The sequence below is a fragment of the Siphateles boraxobius genome, unplaced genomic scaffold (genome assembly GCF_051911475.1).
Source record: "Siphateles boraxobius isolate OS27281-9 unplaced genomic scaffold, OSU_SipBor_1 7, whole genome shotgun sequence".
NCBI classification, from domain to species: domain Eukaryota; kingdom Metazoa; phylum Chordata; class Actinopteri; order Cypriniformes; family Leuciscidae; genus Siphateles; species Siphateles boraxobius.
This window is the reverse complement of record NW_027509197.1, coordinates 38,927,169-38,953,410: the sequence shown is the minus strand read 5'-3', so window position 1 is coordinate 38,953,410 and position 26,242 is coordinate 38,927,169. Positions and strand designations below refer to the sequence as shown.

Here is a 26,242-nt window from a genome sequence, read left to right as displayed (position 1 = left end):
ATTGTCCTTAAAATATATTTATTGCAAGAATGTTCCCAGTCTACCCATAGACCGGCTACAGGCAGAGTGAGACATTTCCGAGGTGCTTGGCTGGCAGTTTTATAATGTTCCTCAAAGTTACCTTTTACAGTCCCCCAAACACAAGGAACAAAAGGACCCCCCTTGACCCCTCCCCAGCCCGGGAATCCTCTCACCTCTGAAGTCCCACAGTCGAAAACCTTGCAGCTGTATCTACATCACAAAAGAAACCCAAAATACAGCCAAAGAACGCATGGCATTCAAAAATCAAATCATTGAAAATAAAATACAAAGAAAAGATAATTTTTTCCATAACATTAGTAACATTTAAATCATGTTAGAGGAACATCCAACTAAAACATTTCAGAAAATGAATGATGTTTTCATGCTAACGTTTAGAGAACATTATTAAAGGGATAGTTCACCCAAAAATGAAAATTCTGTCAGTAATTATTCTCCCTCATGTTGTTCAACCCCGTAAGACCTTCGTTCATTTTCAGAACACAAATTAAGATATTTTTAATTAAATCTGAGAGCCGGATCACTCCGTTACACGCATCACACACATGACCAGCGTTGGCCAATAGTGAGCCTACGTGTGACGTACAACACAGAAGCGCTGCGCTGTTACACTAGTGAACTGACTCGAGGCACACAGAGAAGGAAACGAATAGTTGAAATAAAGTCATTATTTTAGTTTTTTTGCACACACATTTTCGTCACTTGGTAAACTTATGATTGAGTCACTGTAGTCACTTGGACTATTCGGGGCCGGCAGCTTTCAATCTCTTAGAAGCTTATGGAGGAGTGATCCAGCTCTCAGATTTAATCAAAAATATCTTAATTTCTGTTCTGAAGATGAACGAAGGTCTTACGGGGTTGAACAACATGAGGGAGAGTAATTACTGACAGAATTGTCATTTTTGGGTGAACTAACACTTTAAAGACCAGATAACTTTAAACAAACATTCTATTAACGTTATTGTTCATAACTTTGAGAAGAACCTTGTCTGAATGTTGTGATAACGTTCGCTGTTAGCTGGGTTGGAAATGAAGACCTCTGTCCATCCAGCAGGGAAAAGCTCTGATCGGGACGATGGTGAATCTAGTGGACAGGACACAGATGACGAATCGGCCCCTCACACATTCGCACGTCAGCTTCAGTATCCCGGCAGTAACGTCAAACGCTTTCCTGTGCCTGAGGAGAAGGTGTCCTGGGAGGTGCCTGATATGAATTATACCACATATTTTATAACATTAAACAGCATTCTGTTGTATTGTTTATCTTATCTCAAACAAACATTTTAGAAGTAAAAATTAAACATTCAAGTAAATGCAAGTGTAATCAACCGGTCTGTTATCCATATTTTATAACATTAAACAACATTCTGTTGTATTGTTTATCTTATCTGACACATTTTTTGCTCTTTTAGGTAAACTTCACTCCATACCTTCCCCCAGTTTACAATCCACAGGAAAGCAGCGAGTAAGTTTTATACTGAAAAATTGATTGGCACCATTAATCTAATTGATCTACGATATAGTCTTGTGCAATTATTGTGCACTATTAAATATAGTTGAAAGTGAAAGGCAACACTCTCTTCTAATGATGAACATCACCACAAAGTCGTAATTATCAGTGGGAGACTTGAGATTTTCTTTAATCCCAAAGTTTCCGAGTGTCCGTGAGAAAACATTAGGGGTGTGCAAAAAAATCTATTCACATTTGAATCGCGATTCAAGCTTTACCGATTCAAAATCGATTCATATAATTCCAAAAATCGATTCATATATATTTTTTTAATGGTGTGCAGGGGGTAGTGGCAATCGGGTGAGTAGGGACTTTCCCCGGTGGTCCGGTAGTGTTTCGAGGCCGCAAGGGCCGGTCTGATAATAGCTAGGCTATACATTGCAAGTTCTTGCCGCCCGCTGGTCAAACTGTGCAGCCTCTCTGCTCATCCCGTAAATAAATGCATCGATCCGCAAATTTTCTTTGAGTACTCAAATGGTCTAGTAGCCTAGTAGATATTTTGCCAAGCCAAGTGTGTCAGAAGTTACGTGTTCTAATCCGCACTAGAATATTTTTTTTTATCTCTCATCAAAACCGAATATATTCATCAGTGGTTACAGTCTATATCAAGCAGGGACACATTTGTGTACATTTTATTTCGTGATTTCACCGGAGCCGCAACGGCGATAGATGGAAGAGCGTGTCCCAGTGAAGACTGCGGCGTGAGCCACAGAGAACACTGTATCCATGACACTGATACCAACGGACACGAGCGCTCAGATTGATTTCAAAAACAACAGATTTAAGCGCTAGATCTCTTATCTAATAGCGAACTAAATGAATGCTCTGCTAGTTAACTGGAGATGTTTTATTTATTTGTATTCGGTACATCCGTGCCTTACTATGGTAGCTTAATATAAAAATAATTTTGCAAGGGGTTCTAAGACATTAGTATATTTTTAGGAATTTTAGGAAGTTCAATGTGCCCAGTCGAGTTCACATTTCAATAGTCAACCTGTAGCAAAAGTACTCCTTAAACCACATTTAGCATCTGACTACAGCACTTTAAAGCTAAATGTAAAAGCTTTTTATTTAAGTTTTATTTTAAGCTGGCCAAAGCTTGGCACTTTGCACTTTTTAGTTGCAAACGTTTTTATTTTTGTATGAAGACATATAAAGTAATATCAGTCCCAGAATCACCCCCCTCCGTCCCCCACTCAGCTCAGCCCACCTTACTGACCTCTACATCCCTCCTGCTGCTGAGACCTAACCACAATCTCACAATCTCTCCGCAACCCAACCATACGCGCCAACCCGTTTGACTAAGGCTGTCGAGCCCCACTGGTGCATTAATATGCAGTTTCAGTGGCAACGGTTCTGTATGGCATACCACCTACCGCAAAACACAATATCTGCCCAACCACCCGTCATTCCCGCAAAATACACAGGAATGTAATACTGTAAATACTACACAACCTGTAAAAATAAACCAACAGACTCTTCAAGTTTTCAAGAATTTTTCGAAACCGTAGCATGGCGGCCTGTACTCAGCCAGCTTGAATCTTTCCGTCTCAACCACAGCCAGTTGCTGCTCCTTTCTGCTGCTTCAGATAAGTTCTTTACTGTGCGACGCAACTCTTGGCCACTGAATCCGACGTCTCTGAGGAACCGGGTTGTAGAGTGTGCCACAAAACCTCGACAACCCACTTCCACTGGATAAACCTGGACTCTCCATCCTCGCTGTTCTGCTTCAGTGGCCAACTGAGCATACCGCAGTTTCTTCCTCTCATATGCCTCATCTACCGCATCCTCCCATGGCACTGTTAACTCTATCAGTTGAACAATGCGTGCTGATCCAGACCACAAAACAATATCTGGTCGGAGGTTAGTGGTGGCAATCTCAGGTGGAAAAATAAGCCGTTGATCAAGATCAGCCAGCATCTTCCAGTCCCTAGCAGCTTCCAGTTGTCTTGGGCGAGAATTGGTGTTAGCACCTTTTCTTGGTGGTTTCTCGGCTGGGCGGAGGAATATTGTCTTCTGCATGTAATGTTTTGCTAGAACAGGCGGCAACTTATTGGTCATACTACACTTGCCTTCTAATGCTAATGCCAAACATCGCAATCCTTGGTCATGGCGCCAAGTAAACCGGCCTTGGCTAAGAGCCACCTTACATCTTGTCAAAATGTGCCTTAATGTGGCAGGTGATGAACACAAAGGACAAGAGGGATCCTCTCCTATCCAGAGGTTTAGGTTCTGCGGTGATGGGAGAACATCATATGTTGACCTAATAAGGAAACTAGTGGATCAAAAAAGTTAATCAAAGTTGCCCGAAGACAAGAACGGGTATTGTTCAAAATTCATGAATAACTTTGATGAAAGGTTTTGATCAACTTCAAATGTTCTCTACTGTATAATGATTCAATTTATAGCACCTTCTTAAATTGAATAAAAATAAAAAATCGCCATCTTGCTTTGCGCACCTGACGTCGTACGACTTCCCAACTCATAAATACGAACTTCTCAAGAGGACTTGAACACACCATAAAGTTTTGCTTATTAAAAATTATCTCAAGCCAATTTAAATAGTAACTTACATAGAAATGACAGTAAGATTACTTTTCTGAATTGCAATTTTGTTAGAGCTGAAGACTTTTTATAAATCTTGAAATGCTTTTTTTTGTTTGTTTTCCTGACAGTCTTGTTGATATTGTGAAGCTTTTTGTAAATTAAAAAGACTTTTTTCCCTGTACAGCTCAGACACTTCAGTCTTAGACAAGTACAGGTATGCTGACCAAAATATATTTCATCTGTGCCTTTATTCTCCTACTGGAATTTGCATTTAAATGCATTTGATTGAGTCTCATTGTCATGAATGGATTTTCCAGGAATCCAGAAGGAAGGACTGGGATACGGGGAAAAGGGACTCTGAAATCGCTCGGTCCGAATCACATTCTCCACCCGATTTTCACCAGGTATACAACACTGGAATTAAAATTCAATTCAAGTCTTGATCTTCACTTCCTCCTGAATTTAAAATCTAATCTCATATCAGATTAAATTGAGTTTTACTACCAAATCCACCAAAAACAACAGAGATTAGAGATCACATTCATCTCACGTCCTGCTGTTAGTGTATTAGATATTAAGAAACGATTCAGCTGCCTGTTTTAAAGGTGGCGTGATGCTGAACGCAAAGTGCTGGAGTTTTTCTCCGTTTGCAAGGATGTAGAGAAGTCTGTGGCTCTTCCTGGGGTGAGAATGCATACAATAAAATCTTATATGATACAAATCGTTGAATTTTTTAATTATGCAATCATAAAAATCATATTTGCTATATTGTAATTTTGGAACTAAGTGTAGACATGCACAAACAAGCTTTCTAGATATGCTTAGCATACTGTATATTAAGTCTTTATTTTTTATTATTCTTGCAGGGCCCAGCAGAACCTGATGAGCCTCTACCACAGACACTGGAGAGGATTCTGGGTAAAAAGTTACATGACAAGACCAAGTCTGAACTAAAGGCTGGGGAACAGGTGAGGAAAATAAATCAACAAGATGCTCAACGGGTTTCAGGTGTTATCTGTGGGTTAGTTAGATAGTCATGTTGCATGGGAAAAATACAGCATGCACTTGCAGTGAGTAAATAATTATAGAACTTTAAATGTTTTACTATTCACTAAATTAACCATTCCCAAAATTGTATTGATTTATTTATCTATATATTTGCACAATATATTCTGGGGGCCATGAAAGTTTTGTGAAAATTATAAAAAATGCTGGTGCCTGCTGGCAACTTTAAAAAAAAACGCAGGCGGTGAAAGAGTAAAAAGAAAACATCGCCTGCAAAAATGCTCAAGGTGCTCGACAAAGAAAATAGTAAAAGAACTGAAAAAAGTTGACGCACCAAAGTGTTACCATTTAATATTATAATTTAATAGTATACTCACACAAAGGTAATGTTGCTTTTGTGTGAGTCCACTATTACATTTTGTGCATTTTTGGGGAAAGTTAATACTAAAGTTACTTTTTTTCCATGTTTGAAATACCAGTTGATTGTTTTGAGTTAAAGTTCAGCAAAGCTTAACAGATGTGTGTGTTTCTTCTCTAATGTAGGTGTATAAGGGTTATGTAGATGACAGCAGGAACACTGATAATGCCTGGTTGGAGACCACCATCATCACACTTCACTGTGACAAACACACGTCGCTGATGGCAGAGCTAAACTGCATAGTGAGTTAAAAATATCACTTCATCTCAGTGATTTTAACGAAAATAAAATACAGCAAAGTGCCAAATACAAGTAAAAATGGTCAAAGTCAACTCGAGTAAATATCCTAAGGTGGGCTGTAAACCATGATGTGGTTTTAATCAGACCGCGATGTGTGTGTGTGTATATATATATATATATATATATATATATATATATATATATATATATATATATATATATATATATGGCTTAAAATCTGCATAGGGGTAATTAAATGTAACAAATCATGTAAAAATGTAGCATCAACATTTTATCAAACTTTGATAATTGCCCTAATCTTTTAAACAACTGAGAAGATAGGTGATTTTTATAAAATGTAAAAAAATACAGCAAAGTGCCAAATACAAGTAAAAATGGTCAAAGTCAACTTAGGCAAGTAAATATCCTCAAGTGGGCTGTAAATGATGTTGTCTTAACCCTCTGGGGTCCAAGATGTTTTTGGGGTCCTTGAGATGTTCTGACATGCTCTGACTTTTGTGCTTTTTTCAGTTATTTATAAACATGTTAATGGCAAAGGTGTAAATTCACTCTATATAGCACAAACAGGGCTACCATAATATGTGAGCAAGATGTATGTACATGTTTGTATTTTTGAGAGAATATTGTTTATGCATGGTTATTGAAAAAACTAAAACTCAAAGTCTCTGAAATAAGGCCACAAAACACATACTAAATATGTGTCCACAAGACTTTTGACTAATGGATGTTCTCGCCTAGGATTTTTGCCTCAAAATGATCTGAAAATCATCCTGCCAAATCATTCACATAAAACAATACATTGATTTAAATTTAGTAAAACACTTTTTGTTTGGAAAGGCAATATGCGAAATGGGCGTGACTCATGTATAATGGTCTGATTCACACCTGTGAAGACAAAAGACCTGCTTAATGACCCTGCATTGTGAGCTTTTCACAGGTGTGTCACTGAGCCACAAGAAAGAATACAAGGACACAAGAAAATAAATATATATACTACAAAATTGGTTCACAGTTGGAAACATCTAGAAAAAAATCGTATTTTTCCACTTGTATTTTTGCTTGCAAATTGTATAATATCCAAGGTGAACATTTCTAGTAATTGTGTAGTTAATTCTCATACTGTATTTTCAGAAAATTTTGGTTATGTATCCTCTCCCCAAATTTGTCATAAATAAAACACAATACAAATAATTTGAATAGAAGGCTTATATTGACCTTAAGAGTTTGTTTGCATCTACCTTGTAAATATATAATTTGCTATTTTATTAAAAAGGTTACAATTACAGCAACAATTAAAATAATATTTCAAGTGTAATATTTCTTTGTAAAAACTAAAGTATACATTTTATCATACATATTTCGGAGTTAAGGATTCATTAGTTTGAATAAAGCCTACATTGGAACAAACACTATAATAGCATCCTAGTTGATGGCTTTATTTTTGAGAAAACAAACATAGCCTAATATATTTAACATTTGAGCCGAAATTGGTGAACAAAAGCTTATTCAATGTGGCAGTAGTCTAGTTTACAGTAAACAGTTAATAATCTATCCAAAACTAGTCAACGAAATGTTGTTTCAAATTTCGTCTGTAACATAGGCATATCGTTTGTTGTTTTTATGATAGCCTATATTAGGGCATATAAATATTAATTTGCAGTTTAATACGTTGCTAAAACAAAGACATTTTAACGTTGTTTCAACATATTTCAGTCAATTTTCACTCATCTCAGTATAGCAATAGGGTTTGGTAAAAACTTTTCAGTTCATTCATTCACACACAGACGCGATTCATATTTAAACAGTCTTTTTGCGGTTTACATACACTATGATATCGCGATTAGAACAATAATTAAAAAAAACTTACTTCTCAGATGGATATTTCAAGTGTAGCCTAATATTTCTTTGTAAAAACTAAAGTAGGCCTATAAATTTTATCATACATATTTCAAAGTTAAGGATTCATTAGTTTGAATAAAGCCTACATTGGAACAAAGACTATAATAGCATCCTAGTTGATGACTTTATTTTTGACAAAACAAACATAGCCTAATATATTTAACATTTGAGCAGAATTTGGTGAACAAAAAGCTTATTCAATATGGCAGTAGTCTAGTTTACAGTAAACCGTTAATAATCTATCCAAAACTAGTCAACGAAATGTTGTCTTTCATATTTCGTCTGTAACATAGGCATATCGTTTGTTGTTTTTATGAACCTATATTAGGGCATATAAATATTAATTTGCAGTTTAATACGTTGCTAATACAAAGATATTTTAACGTTATTTCAACATATTTCAGTCGATTTTCACTCATCTCAGTATTGCAATAGGGTTTGGTAAAAACTGTTCAGTTCATTCATTCTCACACACCAACGCGATGTGTATGTAAACCGCAAAAAGACTGTTTAAATATGAATCGCGTTGGTGTGTGAGAATGAATGAACTGAACAGTTTAGCAAAACTTTACTTCTCTGATGGATCCGTTGCTCCTCGAAATGAAAATAAACCAGCACATGTTCTGAGGTAAATGTCCCAGGATTATTCCTCACACAGCCTTGCAAGAAGAAATAGTACATTAATCTGATGATTACATTTGTTGTGTTATCGCGTTTATGAGGGGCGTTGACACTTTGCATGTGTTGCTTCAGATCATTTGCGTTTGAATACCGCGCGCTCTCCGTGGGCGTGTCACATTAGCAGAATAATGAGCTGAGAGAACGATAATGAGATCGGCTAACACCTCTCTCTTTTTTTATAGATTTCATAAACAGAGAATATTTATTTTAGTTTTCAGAAAGAGAAAGAGCTTTATTGCCAAGTGTGCTTGCACACACAAGGAATTTGTTTTGGTACTGAGGCTTCCAGTGGACATATACAAATACAACAAGAAACATAATACTACAAATTATAAGAATAAAAAATAAAAATATAAATATATGAGAATAAAATTATCAAAGTTGGGTTCAGTCAGAATAGACATTTTCAGATTTACAGATTATGAACATATTTACAGTGTTTTGAATATTATAAATAAATAAATCTACATATAAGTATCACCTGAGTTGTAGGGTATTGCACTAAACAGTGCGAGTATTGCACTTAAGGTATATGCCTTGGGAGGAGTGTTAACTGTTCAGGAGGGAAATGGCCTGTAGGAAGAAACTGTTCCTGTGCCGAGATGTTCTTGTGGCCAGTGATCTAAGTCTCCGTCTTGACGGTAACAGTTCAAACAGGTGGTGTCCAGGGTGAGTGGAGTCTGTGATGATTTACCTGCTCTCTTCCTCACTCTGGAAGAGTACAGGTCCTGGAGGTTTGGCAGGGGGGCACCAATAATCCTCTCCGCAGTCCGGACTGTCCGTTGTAGTCTCCTGATGTCTGATTTGGTAGCTGAACCAAACCAGACAGTGATGGAAGTGCATAAGACAGACTCAATGACGGCTGAGTAGAACTGAATCAGCAGCTCCTGTGGCAAGTTGAACTTCCGTTTCGGATGAGATTGATGACAGTGGTGTCGTCGGCAAATTTCAGGAGCTTTACAGAGGGGTCTTTAGAAGTGCAGTCATTAGTGTACAGGGAGAAGAGCAGTAGGGAGAAGAGCAGTGGGGAGAGAACGCACCCTTGGGGTGCGCCAGTGCTGGTGGTGAGAGTCCTGGATGTGTGTTTCCCCAGTCTCACTTGCTGACGGTCCGTCAGGAAGCTGGTGATCCACTGAAAGATCGAGGATGGTATGGAGAGCTGGGTCAGTTTGGCTGTGAGAAGACCAGGCATGAAGGTATTGAAGGCCGAACTGAAGTCCACAAAGAGGATCTTTGCATAAGTCCCTGGTCTGTCGAGATGTTGCAGGATATAATGCAGTCCCATGTTGACTGCATCATCCACAGACCTGTTTGCTCTGTAAGCAAACTGAAAGGGATCCAGCAGGGGTCCAGTGATGTCCTTCAGGTGGGCCAACACCAGTCTTTCAAACGACTTCAAGACCACAGACGTGAGAGCGACAGGTCTGTAGTCATTAAGTCCAGTGATTTTGGGTTTTTTGGGAACAGGAATGATAGTGGAGCGTTTGAAGCAGCAGGGAACTTCACACTGCTCCAATGATCTATTGAAGATCTGCGTGAAGACCGGGGCCAGTTGGTCAGCGCAGGCTTTTAAACAAGCAGATGAGATGCCGTCTGGGCCTGAGGCTTTCCAAGTCTTCTGTTTTTTGAAGACTCTGCTCACGTCCTCCACACAGACCTTAAGCTCAGGTTGGATGGCAGGAGGGGGGAGTAATGGGAGTGCAGGAGGTGATGGTGAATGTCTGAAGTGCAGGTCAGAGCCGGTGTGTTGTGTGAATGAGGGCTTTTCAAACCTGCAATAAAATGAGTTTAAATCATCAGCCAGGTGTTGATTGTCCACAGATCGGGGGATGGTGACTTGTAGTTGGTGATGTTCCTCAGGCCATTCCAGACTGATGATGGGTCGTTGGATGAAAACTGTTTTTTCAGTTTATCAGAGTAGCTTCTTTTAGCAACTCTGATCTCCTTTGTCAGTCTGTTTCTGGCCTGGTTATACAAGATTTTATCCCGAAAAGGCGCCACAGTAACTGGACTGTTTGGGGGTGCAGGGACCATTCCCATGGGGGAACGTAGTTCCTGGACAGTTTGTCTGGGCCGTCGTTCAGGTGGCCTGGTACATGCGCAGCTCTCAGCGAGCGCAGAAGGTGCTGAGACCATACGAGAAGGCGTTCTGTCAGATAGCAGAGACTCCTGGATCTGACACCGCCCTGACGGTTTATGTAGGACACCACAGACATGTTGTCCGAGCGGACTATCACATGGTGGTCCCGTATGAACGGGAGGAAGCACTTGAGCGCGTTCCCGACCGCTATCATCTCCAGACAGTTTATGTGGAAGCGTCACTCTTGGTCTGACCACAGGCCAAAGATCGGTCTGCCCTCGAAGAGGGCGCCCCATCCTAAGTTGGAGGCGTCCGTCGAGATGACCTTCCGGTGTGAGACAGCTCCCATTGTCACCCCCCGCTGGTACCAGTCGGCCGCTAACCAGAGCTGCAGAACCAAAACGCAGCTCTGAGTCACTCTGATCCGTCTGCGGCCTAAAACCCAAGCCTGGTGAGGCACTTGGGCGTTCAACCAGTGTTGTAGTGGGCGCATGCGCAGCAGGCCCAGCTGAAGCACTGCCGCAGCTAATACCATACAGCCCAGCATCCTCGGGAATGTTTTCAGAGAAGTTGCTGCCCTCCTGGAAAAATGCGGCCAGGTATCGGACATGGTGTGCGCGCTGTGTCGATAAACGGGCCGTCATAGCCACAGGGTCCAGTTCTATTCCTAGAAAGGAAACTAACTGACTTGGCAGTAATGAGCTCTTGGTCCAGTTGACCATGAGACCCAGGGTTTCCAGATGACTGAGGAGCACTGTTCTGTGAGATAATAGTTATATCTCTGACTGTGCTAAAATCAGCCAATCATCCAAATAGTTCAGAATTCGCATGCCTAGTTTTCTCAAGGGGGCGAGAGCCGCCTCCATGCACTTCGTAAATGTACAGGGTGCTAAAGACAGGCCGAACGGGAGGACGGTGTATTGATATACCCGACAGTCGAAGGCGAATCTCAAGAATGGCCTGTGACGGGGTACTATCGGAATCTGAAACTATGCATTTTTCAGATCGAGAGAGATAAACCAGTCCCTCGGGCGAATTTGCGTGAGCATTTGTCTGGTCGTGAGCATTTTGATCGGCCTTCTCATGAGAGCTTTGTTCAAATATCTCAGATCTAAGATCTAAGTCTTAGAGCTCCGTCCTTCTTGGGTACGAGAAAATAGCGGCTGTAATAGTAATAAATAGTGGCCCCTTTGCACTGCAGTTTGGCTATTTCTGCACGGAATAGATGCGCTACTTCCGCTTTCACTTTCGTCTCGGTCCGTGCTCGAAAGCGAGGGGGACGGTGAGTGAACTGAAGTGAATAGCCCTGTCTTATTGTGCTCAGCACCGATTCTGATACCCCTGAAATAGCCTCCCATGCTTTTACATGTACACATGTTTATGTGTAGAGGTGAGCACTGAGGTGTGGGCACATTTTCTACACTTAAAACACCAATGGCGTGAGCTGGATGACCAGACATTATACTCTTTTTGAGATTTCTCTGGGTCGCCTCTCTGTGACGATGAAGCTATGCATCTCCCGATCGCCTGAGCCGCGGATTTTGTAGCATGAAGGGAAAGATGGCGGCTGAGTCCTTGCTTTTCTCGTACCATACGCGGAGGAGATCAGCTTGAAGGATCTGCAGCACAGCCATCGAGTGCAGGGCGGAAGCAGCCTGTCCGGCGGCTGAAAACGCATGGCCGACCAGGGCTGAGGTGGCCCTGCAGGCTTTGGACGGGAGGGCAGACTTTGAGCGCCATCTCGCAGAGGGCGGGCAAAGGTGTGCTGCGACCGCCTCCTCCACTCGGGGGATAGCTTTGTACCCCTTCTCGGCGCTGCCGTCCACTTGGGAGAGCGTCGAGGAGACATGTGAGTGGAGCCTCGCGGAGAATGGTGCATTCCACGATTTAGCAAGCTCAGCGTGAAGCTCTGGGAGAAATGGCGCAGATTTGGAAACGGGCGGTGGGCGGTGGCTGTGAAGGAAACAGCCATCGAGCCTATTGGGTGCGGGCTCCTTGGGCGGTGACCAATCCAGGCTGAGTTGGTCGATGGCCTTTGACAGGAGGCGCATAAGTTCCGCGTCCACGCCAGCCCGAGTCCTGCTGGATTCCTGGATCGAGGAGGAGGCGAAGTGATGAGAACTCGACCACTCCTCGCTATCCGATGCCAGGATGGAACAGCTGTCACCTGGGTCAATTCCTTCAGCTTCGTCCCCTGAGGCGGCAGCAGTGAGGGCCGAAGCCGGCAGCTGCGCATCCAGGAGGGGCGGAGAAGGAGAGAGGAAGGCTGCCGGGATATATTTCCGGCGAGCACTTCAGTGTGACCTCAGGCTCCGGTATCCTCTGTGAACGGCGCTTCTTCTTGCGCGGTCCAGAGGGCGGAGTGACAGCATGTGTGGTGAAGGCCTCGAGTCGAGGCCTTAGGGTCGACAGCGGAAGCGCTTCACAGTGCACGCAGCCTCCCGAATCCAGGGCGAGGGCTGCGTGGTCTGGGCCCAGGCAGAGAGCGCATATAACATGGTGGTCTCCAGCACTAAGCGGGGCTCTGCACGAGCAACAGGAAATGCAAGGCATATTAAGAAAAACCCGTCGCGCTCTTTTAGAGAGTGAGTGTCGCGGCGGCGAACACTCACAGAAGGCAAAAGCACCTAAAGGATACTCGACACCGGATTGCGTAGCAGGCACGGAAGCCTGAAGGTGGCGAAGACGACTGGCTTCTTCAGGCGCTTTCCTCTGCGTGCTGGTCGCTGGTTTCAACGGCGGTCGGCTTCTCTCAGAGTCCAGCGATGCGGAGAGCTTCGCTGAAGATGATGAAAATCAGTGATGCAGCCTCCGGGCCTGACTTATATATGCTAAGCCACCCCCATTCTGGCGGGCTGTGACGCATAGAGGGCGCGAAGCGGACATGATGGGTGAACTTTGTTTGATTTTTGGGTAATTTTAAAATGTGCTGTAGTCGTTCTAAATGAAGATTATTTTGTGGCTTCAATAAATTACATGTTACTGACATAAGACATGTTATAAATTTTACATTCAGCTGTTACAAATTCGTTGACTTTTGAAAAAATAATTAATTTCTTTTTTCCTCAGGAAAGAAGAGTTTGAGGACAAAAAAGTTGTTTTTATTGTCTCTTATCACAAAAACCTTTTCTTGATTTTAAAGTCCTCCTGTAGTCAATAATTTTATCCCTTAAAACTCATCTTTGATCACCAAATTGAGCCATTTAAATGTTTTTTCCTAGAAAAAAACAGTGATTTCAAACCGTGTTTTTGAGACTGTCTTTGGTTCACTGCAGTTTTAAGGAGCACATGGTTTGTCTTAAGGCGAGACACGGCAGGCAAAAACAACGTTTTTTTTTCACTGGTCAAATTTGAGATTTTGGGCTATTTGTCTTTAATAACATGTCTTCTTTCAGACTTGTGCTGAAAAAAAGTCCAAAATACACATTTAGGTCTTTATTTTACTACACTTTGTCTGTTTGCGTGTGTAGATTTCGCATAAATTCAACAAAAGTTGGCGCTCTAAATCATCATGCTGCTCCACGATCGCTGTCTGCACCCTGTCATCACACACACCGTTAGAAAGCTCTCTCTCTCCTTTGCAATGCTATCGGATCCAAATATGGTCATTTCCTGTCCATCAGCAACCAATCATGAAAGTAAAACAGGCGACTTAACTCATTGGCTGATACCAATTTCTGACAATGTGATTTGTTCAGAATCGTCACGTGACGCGCTCTGACATTATATACTGTACGTACATCACATATATACTATACTTTACAAACTATATATACAAAACAATTACATTACACAACACATTTCAGTTTTTGTATAATATAATTACTATATAATACTAAAAAAATCTGTAATTGTGGGATCCTAAAGTGGTTGTGAGTTTTAAGCCTGTTGGTAGTATTTTCTGATTTACAGGGTAACAAAAGGAGATATTCATAATCCCCTCTGTAAATTTCTTCTCATTGAATATATCAACAAAATGCAAAAATAATTTTGAACCTTGTTTTTTTCATCTTCAAAAAACGTCACTTCAAAATATATGCAAATTAGTGCATATTTAATTAGATATAGCCTGATTAGCATATTTAAACATAACATTAAAGAAAACTTGCAAATACATTTTTTTCTCCTATTCATGTGAGTAACCAACTGGTAAAGTTTCATGGTGATGAAGGTGTCTCGCCTTAAAGCATATTAAAAACACCACAGACATATAAGTTCAAGTTCATTTATTTATATAGCACATTTAAACAGCCGCTTAGACAGACCAAAGTGCTTTACAGAACAGACAAATAAGAAAAGTAAAAACAGCAAAACAACCCATGGAACACATAAAAAGCAGCAAAGCTACGAGTAGCCTAGTCAGAGACTCAACATTAAAAACTTGATTTTCCCCATAGAGGGACTTTAAACCCATGAAAATGCTGATCCTGTTGTAAATAATAGTGAAAAATCACTTTTTAAAACCTTTGTTTCATTATTACCCCTTAACAGATTTTAACTGTGGCTAAGAAAACAAATGCTTTGCATGAATTGTGGGATTTCCCAGTTTAAAGACACTGAATAAACGTTAGGAGCTCATAATACTCTCTGAGGAGGGTGATTCTGATGCGAGATGTCTCCATAGACATAAAACATCTTAAGCACATACAGTTTTATGTTCAGTGCAGTCTCAGCGCTTTATAAGTGGTTTTTATTTGTGCGTTAGTGGCAGTATTTCAGCTCTCGTTGGGTTTACAGAGTGATTCAAGCTGTCTTTGTTTTTACTTTAGGTTGAGAGCTCAGCGTCGTCTGATCAGCCGTTCAAGTGGTGGGAAGTGAGCAACACGGCGTGTGTGTGTCCTTACCAGCGAGAGGCTCTACGTGACGTAGCACAGCTTCACAACGTGCACTTTTGACCCTCAGGAAAACACACACTCACACACTAACCGACCCTAAACCTACCCATCACACACACATACACCCTCACACACACACACTAACCAGACCCCTAAACCTACCCATCACACACAACTTTCTGCATTTTACATTTTCAAAAAAACTCATTCTGTATGATTTATAAGCTTGTGTACCTCAATTTAAGCCCACACTGACACGAGTCCCCATGAGTGTGTGTGCATTCAGGTTTAAAGGGATAGTTCACTTTGAAATAAATTTTTTATATGTGTTAGCTTACTTCAAGGGCATCCAAGATGTAGGTGTCTTTGTTTCCACAGTATTTTCAATTTTCATATTTTTATGTCAAACCGTTCTTGTCTGTCAGTCACATAATGCAGGTATATGGGGTCCACCTCAAAGAGCATGCACAGAGAAGTCCAAATTAAACATGATTTAATGACTCGTAAATGTAAGTACACATTGATTGCCTAAGACACGAAACGAGCGGTTTGTGTGAGAAAACGAACAGTATTTATATCGTTTTTACCTCTTGTAATCACAGTCACGTCCAAGTACTCTGAGGGCGCGGGCGCTTCTGTCTGCGCAAGCGCCGGAAGTGATCTCTCGCGCGTGTACGTCACTCATTATTTACACAGAGATTTCAGAAGTGCTACTATGAAGATCTAAACATATCTAGATATACAGTAAATCGCAATGGAAAACGATTACCTACAATCTCTGTTCTGTGTAAACAATGAGTGACGTCTCTCTCTCTCTCTCTCCCTCTCTCTCTCTCTCTCTCTCTCTCTCTCTCTCTCTTTCCCCCTCTCTCCTCTCTCTCTCTTTCACCCCCTCTCTCTCTCTTCTCTCTCTCTCTCACACACTACACCAAAATTGATGAGCGCAAACACACTGTGCACTCCTACGTGTCTTTAAATCTGTGTAATTTCGGTGCCAATAACACCACCAAACAGAACTCCATGAATAATGACTGTTTTCAAACAGGTTTTTCCTTTGGATCGCTCAAACTGATTGCATTTCCATTTGATGCTTTTAATTGTGCCTTTAACAAAGAACTCCAGGTAATTTGCTCTCATTCATGCAGATTTCTGTACAATCCATAAGCCATACAGTTAGCTTCACACATATTAATGTGTTTTATAATGCATTGTTGTATTTATTAATAATTTTGGACTAATTATGTTTTAGTTTTTGGGTCAATATGAATTTGAATGTGGTTGTTGAGCATTTTAGAATATAAATGCATTCGTTTGTACAGATATATGCAAGCAATAGTGCAGTTGCAGAATGAAGTTGAGGACTTTTATTTTGCGCAAAGGACCCATTGGCTGTACATTATCCAACTTATTAAACAGCTATGTTAATAATAATACTCACTAGCAACTAACTGAAAAGAAAGAATGGTACAAAGAATTAAATCAATGGATGTGTAAAAAAAAACTATTTTTTTAATTGTACATATTTGAGTGCTTCATGTGGCAAATTGGCAATGCAAAAGCCATTGATACATGTACAGTTCAGTGCTGACCAGGCGTAATGGTCGGATAGAGGATTAGGCAGCATTGCATTGTGGGACGTCAGCAGGAAGACTAGTTTTATTACATTATTTCACATAAAACATTCACCCGCATTTTACAGTTATCCAATTATGAAATGCCTTAAATACTAGAAAAGAATGCATTGTACAATTATGGAATTATGAAATGCCTTAAATATTAGAAAAGAATGCAGAAAAGTGAAGCAAACAATGAAGCATCTTCAATATATTTTTTAAATTAGTGTGACTTGGGGTTGTGACCTAAATATCTGCACTGTTTAAACTATTTAGACAGAACAACTGAATGAGAAAATACTGAAAACAAACTATTTGATGATGAATGATGAATAACGTACATATTGGCATATCCAACAATAATTTTGTGTGACTTGACAGTATTTTTGACTACTTTGCAGTATTTGTTTGTTTGTTTGTTTGTTTCAATAAATGTAATTAATTAAATGACAATGATTTGCTGTGACTCAACATTTTATTACATCTTCCAATAAAAAAAGACAACAACAACGTGAAAATTAGACTAGGACCTTACGTTTGTTCATCCCGGCCCTGTTTTCATTTGTGTAAATTAAATAGGATATGCTATAATTAGTATATGCTGTGAGTTACGTTCTTTATTTTTTTCATTTTTTTTTCATTTTTATTTTATTTCATTCCCAAAACCCCGCCCCTAAAATCGGCGTTTCTGATTGGCTAAACTCGCACGGGGCGGGTTCCTCCTCTGATGATTTTATTTCTCACGATTACAACACATATAAGTGGTTTGTGTCCGGTAGCAGCGACATTTTATGTGTTGTACTTGTACTACAGCACATTTAAGAATATTTGCATGTTTCTCAAGCAGGAACATGTGTAAATGTGTGTTGTGGGGTCTGCAGTCGATCTAGGGACAGTTTTATGGCAAGCCAAGAGGGTCAGAATTACGCTATAGATTAATCGCGTTTACAGCCAAACGCCGTCTAATACGGCGTTTTAAACCGTATTTCGCGCGTTTTTTACGCCGTTGTAATTACAAACGCCGTAAAAAACGCGCGAAATATGTCAATGACACCGTATTCCACGGCGTTTTAGTGTGCATGGAAAGCGTCGCTTTTTACGCTGTTCATCTCGCCATATGACGGCGTAAAAAACGCCGTTTTGGTTGAACAGAGCGCGCGTTATTTTACGGCGTTTTGCTAATAGTATAATGAGCCACACCCACTGTTTTACACAGCCAGTGAGTTTGAACTGTTCTCTCCCAATCAATGATGAACTGAGTCAGACCAGACCAATTCAGCACGGATCATTATAGCCAAGGATCATTCGAATCTGTGAATGGTTTATTATTTTTTGTGTATAGCCTACCTACACTTACTATAAAAACAAAACATTGCTTGTATAATGAAGAAAACAAACAGCTTTCCTTTCCGTGAACTTGCTTCTCAAAAGCGATCCTTTTCACCATGAACCGAAATAAATTTCGTGTATAGATAGGCTATTTATTCCTTTTATATGATTTTATCCTGTTTTTTTCTTGTTCACAGAAGTGCTACAGGTGCATACGATGATGATTCTGTTCTTTATGCAGCTATTTGTGCAAGTAGGCTAAAACTAAACCCCTGGAAAAAAATGTTTGTGTGTTTTTAATGGGTCACAGACACTTGTAAATTTTAATTTAACATAATCTTGTCGGTTAATGAATGGAGATGATCGCGTCGGTTGAAGGTCGCAGGGAAAAAAAACCTAAATGAATCCAATTTGTTGATAAAAATGAACATTTTAAAATTTTCGTTTAGTTTAAGTTTTTCAACTAATACTTATATTTTCCTTTATTTCCGGTTTATGTCGATTAGCATAAATGTTTTTAATAGTTTTAGTTTTAGTTAACTAACCCTGAACATCCACAGATCTGTAGCCTAAATTTTGCTCTTTTAAGACACTAATATTTACAAATATATATATGTTTGTCATAAAATAATTTATCAATGTATTATTTTTATAGGCTATAACCTAACCTTTTACAGTTTTGGATAAAATAGGCCTACATTTTTTGCATAATTTTTGCTTAAAAAATAAAGCATTCATAAATTATTTTATGATAAACATATTACTGTCTTAAGTGAACTCGTTTATAGTTATACACTCAAATAATAATAATAACAATAATAATAATAATAATTATTATTACATTTTAGGCTACATATTTAGAAGACACTTTTGTCCAAAACTTACAAAAAAGGAACAAAGCAATTCGTCAAATGTCCGTCATAATAGAGTCACAGTCAGTCAGTCAGTTAGTCAGTCAGTCACAATGTCAGTCTAATAATTTATTAATTAGACAATAATAATAAAGGGCTAGTATTATCACAAATAACCACAAGATTTTGACGCTCATCATTCATATTAAATCGTCTATTCCAACATATTCCACCATTGTGGAGCGCGCTTACTGCATGACATGGAGGCGCCGGCGACTTGCATCACTTGCATTTTCCTATCAACAGTGGAAACAACTTAAAATACTCCCTAATTTCTGGTCATACAGAAAAGAAAAATACATCATTCGCAACTAATTCTATTTGTGTAAACTCACAATAACAAGAAAACGATGTGCTTTTGTAAAATAACTTGCATGCTCTCCGTGAACTGGAGCGCGTCTCAAATGAACTGAAAAACAGCGTAAACTAGCCTCACAGCTTGAAATGTCCACTTTTAAACGAACGAATTAGAATCGAAAGCAAATACCGTCTGATTATGTAATCCGTATGAAAGGTGCATTTCTCTCTAAAGGCGCATCCCCTTTATAGCGGAGATGGAGATATGTTAGCTGCCTGATTTAGTTTATTAATAAACAATTAAAATGCCTCGTTGTTTGTTCAGACACATTTATTATCAATAGCCTACTTTTGCCGGTGCTTTGTGGCAAGATTTATGCATGCGCTTTAGTATGGGAGGCTATATTCCTCCATGCATCCAGTATTTAAGAAGAAATTAATATAAACGTGCGATTAGTCAACTAATTACTTAAATGAATGACTATAGTCGACTAGAAAAATCTTTAGTCTATGGCAACTCTAATCAATAAACAATTTAGTTGACATTATTTACTTAGTAGCCCAATTAGTATCCAGCTCTTAACATTAAAAGTTGAGTTAACATAATTAGTTAATGAACTAATAAAATGATCAAATAAAGATTAAATTAAGATGCTAAGCATATTGCTATTTTTGCAAATAGCAACAAAAAAAATACGATCATCTCCATTCATTAACCGACAAGATTATGTTAAATTAAAATTTACAAGTGTCTGTGACCCATTAAAAACACACAAACATTTTTTTCCAGGGGTTTAGTTTTAGTCTGCATGCACAAATAGCTGCATAAAGAACAGAATCATCATCGTATGCACCTGTAGCACTTCTGTGAACAAGAAAAAAAACAGGATAAAATCATATAAAAGGAATAAATAGCCTATCTATACACGAAATTTATTTCGGTTCATGGTGAAAAGGATCGCTTTTGAGAAGCAAGTTCACGGAAAGGAAAGCTGTTTGTTTTCTTCATTATACAAGCAATGTTTTGTTTTTATAGTAAGTGTAGGTAGGCTATACACAAAAAATAATAAACCATTCACAGATTCGAATGATCCTTGGCTATAATGATCCGTGCTGAATTGGTCTGGTCTGACTCACTTCATCATTGATTGGGAGAGAACAGTTCAAACTCACTGGCTGTGTAAAACAGTGGGCGTGGCTCATTATACTATTAGCAAAACGCCGTAAAATAACGCGCGCTCTGTTCAACCAAAACGGCTTTTTTTACGGCGTCATATGGCGAGATGAACGGCGTAAAAAGCGGCGCTTTCCATGCACACTAAAACGCCGTGGAATACGGCGTCATTGACATATTTCGCGCGTTTTTTACGGCGTTTGTAATTACAACGGCGTAAAAAACGCGCGAAATACGGTTTAAAACGCCGTATTAGACGGCGTTTGGCTGTAAACGCGATTAATCTATAGCGTAATTCTGACTCTCTTGGCTTGCCATACAGTTTTGCTTTGCATGTGATGATCGCGTGCTGATTGGTGGACGCGTGTGGCTCGCGCTCATAGCAGTATCGGTTCACGCCCTTCAACTTTGAAAGAGCCCACGCACTGCTTTCACTTCAAGTAAACATGCTGTGTTAAAATTCCCTGAAAACATACATACCAGACCATAAGCGTTTACGCCAATACTCAATGCACGCACTACATAAAACAATATACACGAGCGGTGTCGATTTGCTAAAGAATCATTCATTTGAGTCGGACCTTTTCAATAAATTTGTTGAACTACCTGACAAAACCAAACAATCCGAACGATTCTTTCATGAATTTGCATTGCCTTGCTTGAACGCTTTGATGTTGTGTACTGTTTAATGAAAATGAAAATAAAAATAAAAAAATCTAGAAAAAAGAGAATATTTCATGAACGAGACTGAATTGGTCTGTATGGTTTCACATACATGTGCGATTCGTAATAAATGAACTTGAGGATTTTGTGGTGGAACAAAAAGTTTTATATTACATAAATTAACAACTTGCAAAAATTATTACAATTGATAAACTTTGCTGGTTAATGCCTTTCAGTTATATCAACACATACGAAACAGAGTTGGTTTTACAGGATTTTAAAAGGATTTTATTATATAATAAGTAAAACAAAAAAACAGCTGAGATTACTTTTTTTATTTCACATAAATGGATTATATATTTAGGTTCTAAATATCTTGATGTATCACAGCTGCAATAACACTGATAAACCTTACAAAAAACCCCAGCAATGTGTGTCTACATTGCTTTTGGAACGCAGGGATACCGCGATTACGTAAAAGAATAACTAAATCGGTTCTTTTAAACCAACTGCTTGAAAGAACCGGTTCATTCAAATGAATCAGACTTCCCATCCATTATTAACACACACTGTGCACAATACAAACTAAGCGAAGTGTGTAATGGTGATTGTGGAAAATATAACTGTATAGTGAGCACATTGTTTAGAGTGGATTTAGTCTAGCAGTAATAAATTAAGAATTAGTGAGTAAAACGAGTGAAGGCAAGAATGCGCTATATAAAAGAAATATTCCGCACATTTACACGCGTTTGTGACAGAGGATTCAGCATCATCGGCTTGAGGACGCGACTCTATGAATGGGAACGCGTTTTTGTGATCTATTTTTATCCCATTGCTGGTGCAGGTGCACAGGAAGTGACGTGTGCGCTCACGAGACTCGCATTAAACCATCGGGATTAGATCCGAGGACAGTCGAGCGGAGAGCAGCCGAGTTAAACGGTAGGATTTCATTCCTTCCTTTTATATATTGCCTGTTTTTGTTTTCCGATCGCTCATAATTGCTCGTGGAATGAACTCTGACATATTTTGCGCGTTTAATCGGTTTGTGTGTGTGTGTGTGTGTGTGTGTGTGTGTGTGTGTGTGTGTGTGTGTGTGTGTGTGTGTGTGTGTGTGTGTGTGTGTGTGTGTGTGTGTGTGTGTGTGTGAGAGAGAGAGAGACGAGTGTGGGTGATCATCGCTGCGCCTGATGTCATGTACAAAAATCCACAGTTGTTTTGCAAACACCAGTTCTTGTTTTAACATGTTTTAAATCGCAATATACTTTTAAACTGCTTCAAAATACATTTATACAAAAAGATTTGTTTCAATCCATTTTGGAGTAAAATATGGACAAACCCAACGGTAAGGTTTGTCCATATTTGACCCAAACATAAGTTGAAACAACAAGTTGTCTAAACGTTAGGATAGCAATTGTCAATTGTCCGATGCAGTCGCCATTTGATTGAGTTTAACACAGTGAACGTAAACCTAACCTTTCAAAATCAAATAGATTAAACACTTTAAAAAAATAACCATATAGACCTACAGTTGCAGTTGAGAGAGCAAATTCTAATTTCTCAAATACAATTTGTCATTCATTGCACAATTTCAATTTTCAAACATTTTGTTGTTGCTCATGAGCTATTTAAAAGAAGATTTGGAAATCTTCACACAATCTTGGATCCATGGACAAAAATAAAACATCTCGTACCCCTAATGGGACAGCATGTGATTTCAAAAGTTTATAATTATAATTTATAATTTTTAACTTATAATTTTAACAATTTCTGTAATTTTTAATAGATTTCAAAATGTAACAATTCATAAATCTCATGTTAACAATATTGATCTATGTATCTTGTCTCAACTCTTTCAATTGTATCTCTATATTCTCTCAGAATTAAACTTCTATTCAAACAAAACTTCAAACAAAAAGCAAATTGCATTATTACAGCATCTCGGGGTATTTTCCCTCCCTTCTCTGATTTCCAGCGTAACAAGTTTCTCTTTGCAGGAAGCTTTATTAACAGTTTTCTAGGCACACTCTCAAACACAACAAATAAAATACCTCCACAAATACTTTTGGTTGAATTTAACCATAATCATTGCTCATTGCCCTTAATAGACAAGGTAAAGATATTTTTTCTCAAAATCCGTAAATCTTTTAAATGTGATCACCAGTTTTCTTCACATTTTACTTAACAGAACAGCCAATTTTCACTTAAACCTTTTAATTAATTTTAGAAGCATTTTTAAGTAAAAGTGCTGAAGTCTCTCATCCTACCTTAATACTTTAAGTCCTTTTAGCCCATCTAGAATGGTTCCCTCTGTGGAACAGGGTTCTGCTGTCTGGCAGAGTGAAGACAATGTGGTTCCCCGTCCCCGTCCATCCAACAGAGGGAGATAACAAGGACTCCTGGCTGGCTCGCCAAAATCTTTCCCTAGATTTTTCCCTAAACTTTTTCCTTAGATTTTTCCCTAAACCTAACTGCGTACCTGGAACCTACTTATTTTAATTGAACACTATCACTTGGGATTGGTAGTAAGGCCTCTAGTGCTCTTAAATTTATTTGGGGTGCCCAGTCATCACCCAAGCGTCTCTCGTCGACACTTTTACAAACTTCTTTTTTCAGCGTCCGTCGACACTTTATCTATAGCGTCTCTAGTCGACACTTAATCTATAGCGTCTCTCGTCGACACTTAATAACCTTTATACTCTAGCTTCTGCGTCTCTCGTCGAACCTCGGCCGAGTTCACTAAACTCTAACTTGTTTTCTAACTTACCCTAAACTAACCTGCTGCGCAGCAGAAAATAACATACAGGCTACAGCAAATGTCCTTTAAATACTTTAATCACGGCCAGAAGAGTTCTCGAGCAGTTCTCAGAGAATCTCCCAAGAAGAAGCAAGGCCGGTGGATCTCAGACAAATCCCATTGAGAATCCCACCAGTGAACACCAATACAACAGTTTTTATAATGTAACATGGTACATCACCACGAGTTCTCAAACCCAGACATCTCAAAACAGAATCATCATGACTAGCATGTCACGCTCTTAATCATCACGATTGGTTACATTGTCAAAGCAAGTCTCCCCCTTTCATTACCCTTTGTTAGGAACATCAGCAAAAATATCCTGTATCATCAAATACATTGTGAGGGGTTAATATTTTAATCAATCATTTCACAATATAACGGTTAGTCCAATTTCAAAGTTCCTTTTGACCAAAGTTATATTAAGTCAAAAGTTAGGAGGTTAGAGTTTGTCTGCTACATCCTAGAGAAAAGGGAAGTAAGCTCAATTTAGATTTATTGTTAGAATCAGGAATGGAAGTTTTAGTCATCTTCAGACATAGGACCAAAGGAAGTGTTAGAACTTATCACGAGATGTTAGTATAATTCATACCTTTATGGTTAGATGTTAAAAACATGGTTAATTTAATATTCAGTTTAAAATCCACCACACTATGTATTATTAATTTGTGATTCTAATCATACTAGCTGTTATACAAGAGGGTGTTCTAATTTATGCAAACTATTTAATTTGAGTTTTGTCATTTCTCATCCCCACAGATGACCAAGTAGTCGATACGGACGATTTGACAGCATGGTCCAAAACTCAGCAGGATCGATGGGATCAGGTCTCTTGGTCAAACGATGATGATTACGACGCAACTGTCGTGAGAGTTAGACAAACACCGTACCCTTTTCACGAACTGACTGAGGCTGAAGAAGAAGCGGTTCACTCTACGTCTGTACAGACCGATCAACCGTGTTGCGATAGTGCTCTGATACACACACTCATTAACAGACTTATAGCCCAGGGTGACGAGATTCGCCATAGAACGGTCACACTACTCGCCGAGTACCACAACCAGTTAGATGTATACTATACATCATTATGCCAACGAATAGACACATATTTCAATGTGATTAATGAGCGTATGGATGCATAGGACATAAAGATTCGTGAATTACAGGCTATTTTAAATTAACAACACCAGAGTTTTGAAACTTCTATTCACAGTTTGCAAGCCGCGGGGGTTGATAATAACGAACGAGTCCTTCTCATATTAAACTATCAACTTAGAGAACGCCGATTAATTGTCAATCTTCTTTGTGTCATGAGCTATGATGTACGTCGAAGATAGGCTACATACGTGTATGTTATTGTGCATTAATTCCATTTTATTCTAGTAGGGGTGTTTTCAACATATCTATTCTCAACGTGAATTTTGAAATTTGTTTGATTGAAATTTTTTTAAATTGTGAATTCTCAGGGTTTGTGATATTGTATAATTTGGCTGAATAGTCAAGTCAAGTCACCTTTATTTATATAGCGCTTTTTACAATACAGATTGTATCAAAGCAGCTTCACAGTGATAACATGAAAATAATATAACAGAGTTTGTTTCTAAAAGAAAATTGAGTCAACGTCCACCTTAAGTAAGGCAGATCAATAATATTATTGAATATTAAATGTCCCCAACTAAGCAAGCCAAAAGCCAAGGCAACAGTGGCAAGGAACCAAAACTCCATCAGGTGACAGAATGGAGAAAAAAACCTTGGGAGAAACCAGACTCAGTCGGAGGGCCAGTTCTCCTCTGGTCAACGAAGGAACAGTGCATGATTTATGATTCGGGCAGCATTACAAGTCAGATTGAATCGGAACATTTAGAATATTTATCCATTTCCATCTTTTGGAAGTCCAAGTAATCACGCCGGTGTTGAGACGAGTTGTTGAGGATCAGTGCCGTCCACCATAGAGGGTCCATATCGCCGGTGTTGAGTCGTCTCTTCACAGGCTTTGTGTTTGGCGTATCTGAAGTCTCTGTGAAAGGCTGGATACAAACTGGAGCTGACGAACGCCGTTTTTCTCGGGACTCGCGTCCCGAGATAACAGCAGAAAAGCAAAAAGGGAAAATAATTAGCGTAGCTGCTGTTCATAATGATTTCCATAACACGGGCATAAATGATAAAAAACATGAAGACAGTGATTC

General features: G+C 39.2%; 1 protein-coding gene across 3 annotated transcripts in view; it reads left to right on the top strand.

Moving 5' to 3' along the window:
- The window catches only part of LOC143723585 (transient receptor potential cation channel subfamily M member 2-like), a 98,992-nt gene extending 81,651 nt beyond the window's left edge, over positions 1–17,341 (top strand). The window contains exons 27-34 of one of the 3 annotated variants that reach the window (XM_077216217.1): positions 1,094–1,239; positions 1,452–1,504; positions 4,281–4,310; positions 4,414–4,500; positions 4,702–4,780; positions 4,963–5,064; positions 5,645–5,761; positions 15,210–17,341. In XM_077216217.1, the coding sequence (XP_077072332.1) occupies positions 1,094–1,239; positions 1,452–1,504; positions 4,281–4,310; positions 4,414–4,500; positions 4,702–4,780; positions 4,963–5,064; positions 5,645–5,761; positions 15,210–15,335 (740 nt within the window). In that variant the 3' untranslated portion in view covers positions 15,336–17,341. Of the gene's footprint in view, positions 1–1,057; positions 1,240–1,451; positions 1,505–4,280; positions 4,311–4,413; positions 4,501–4,701; positions 4,781–4,962; positions 5,065–5,644; positions 5,762–15,209 lie in introns of all 3 variants that reach the window. The other 2 variants (XM_077216216.1, XM_077216218.1) reach the window with 2 other exon arrangements.
- The last annotated feature ends 8,901 nt before the right edge of the window (positions 17,342–26,242 follow it).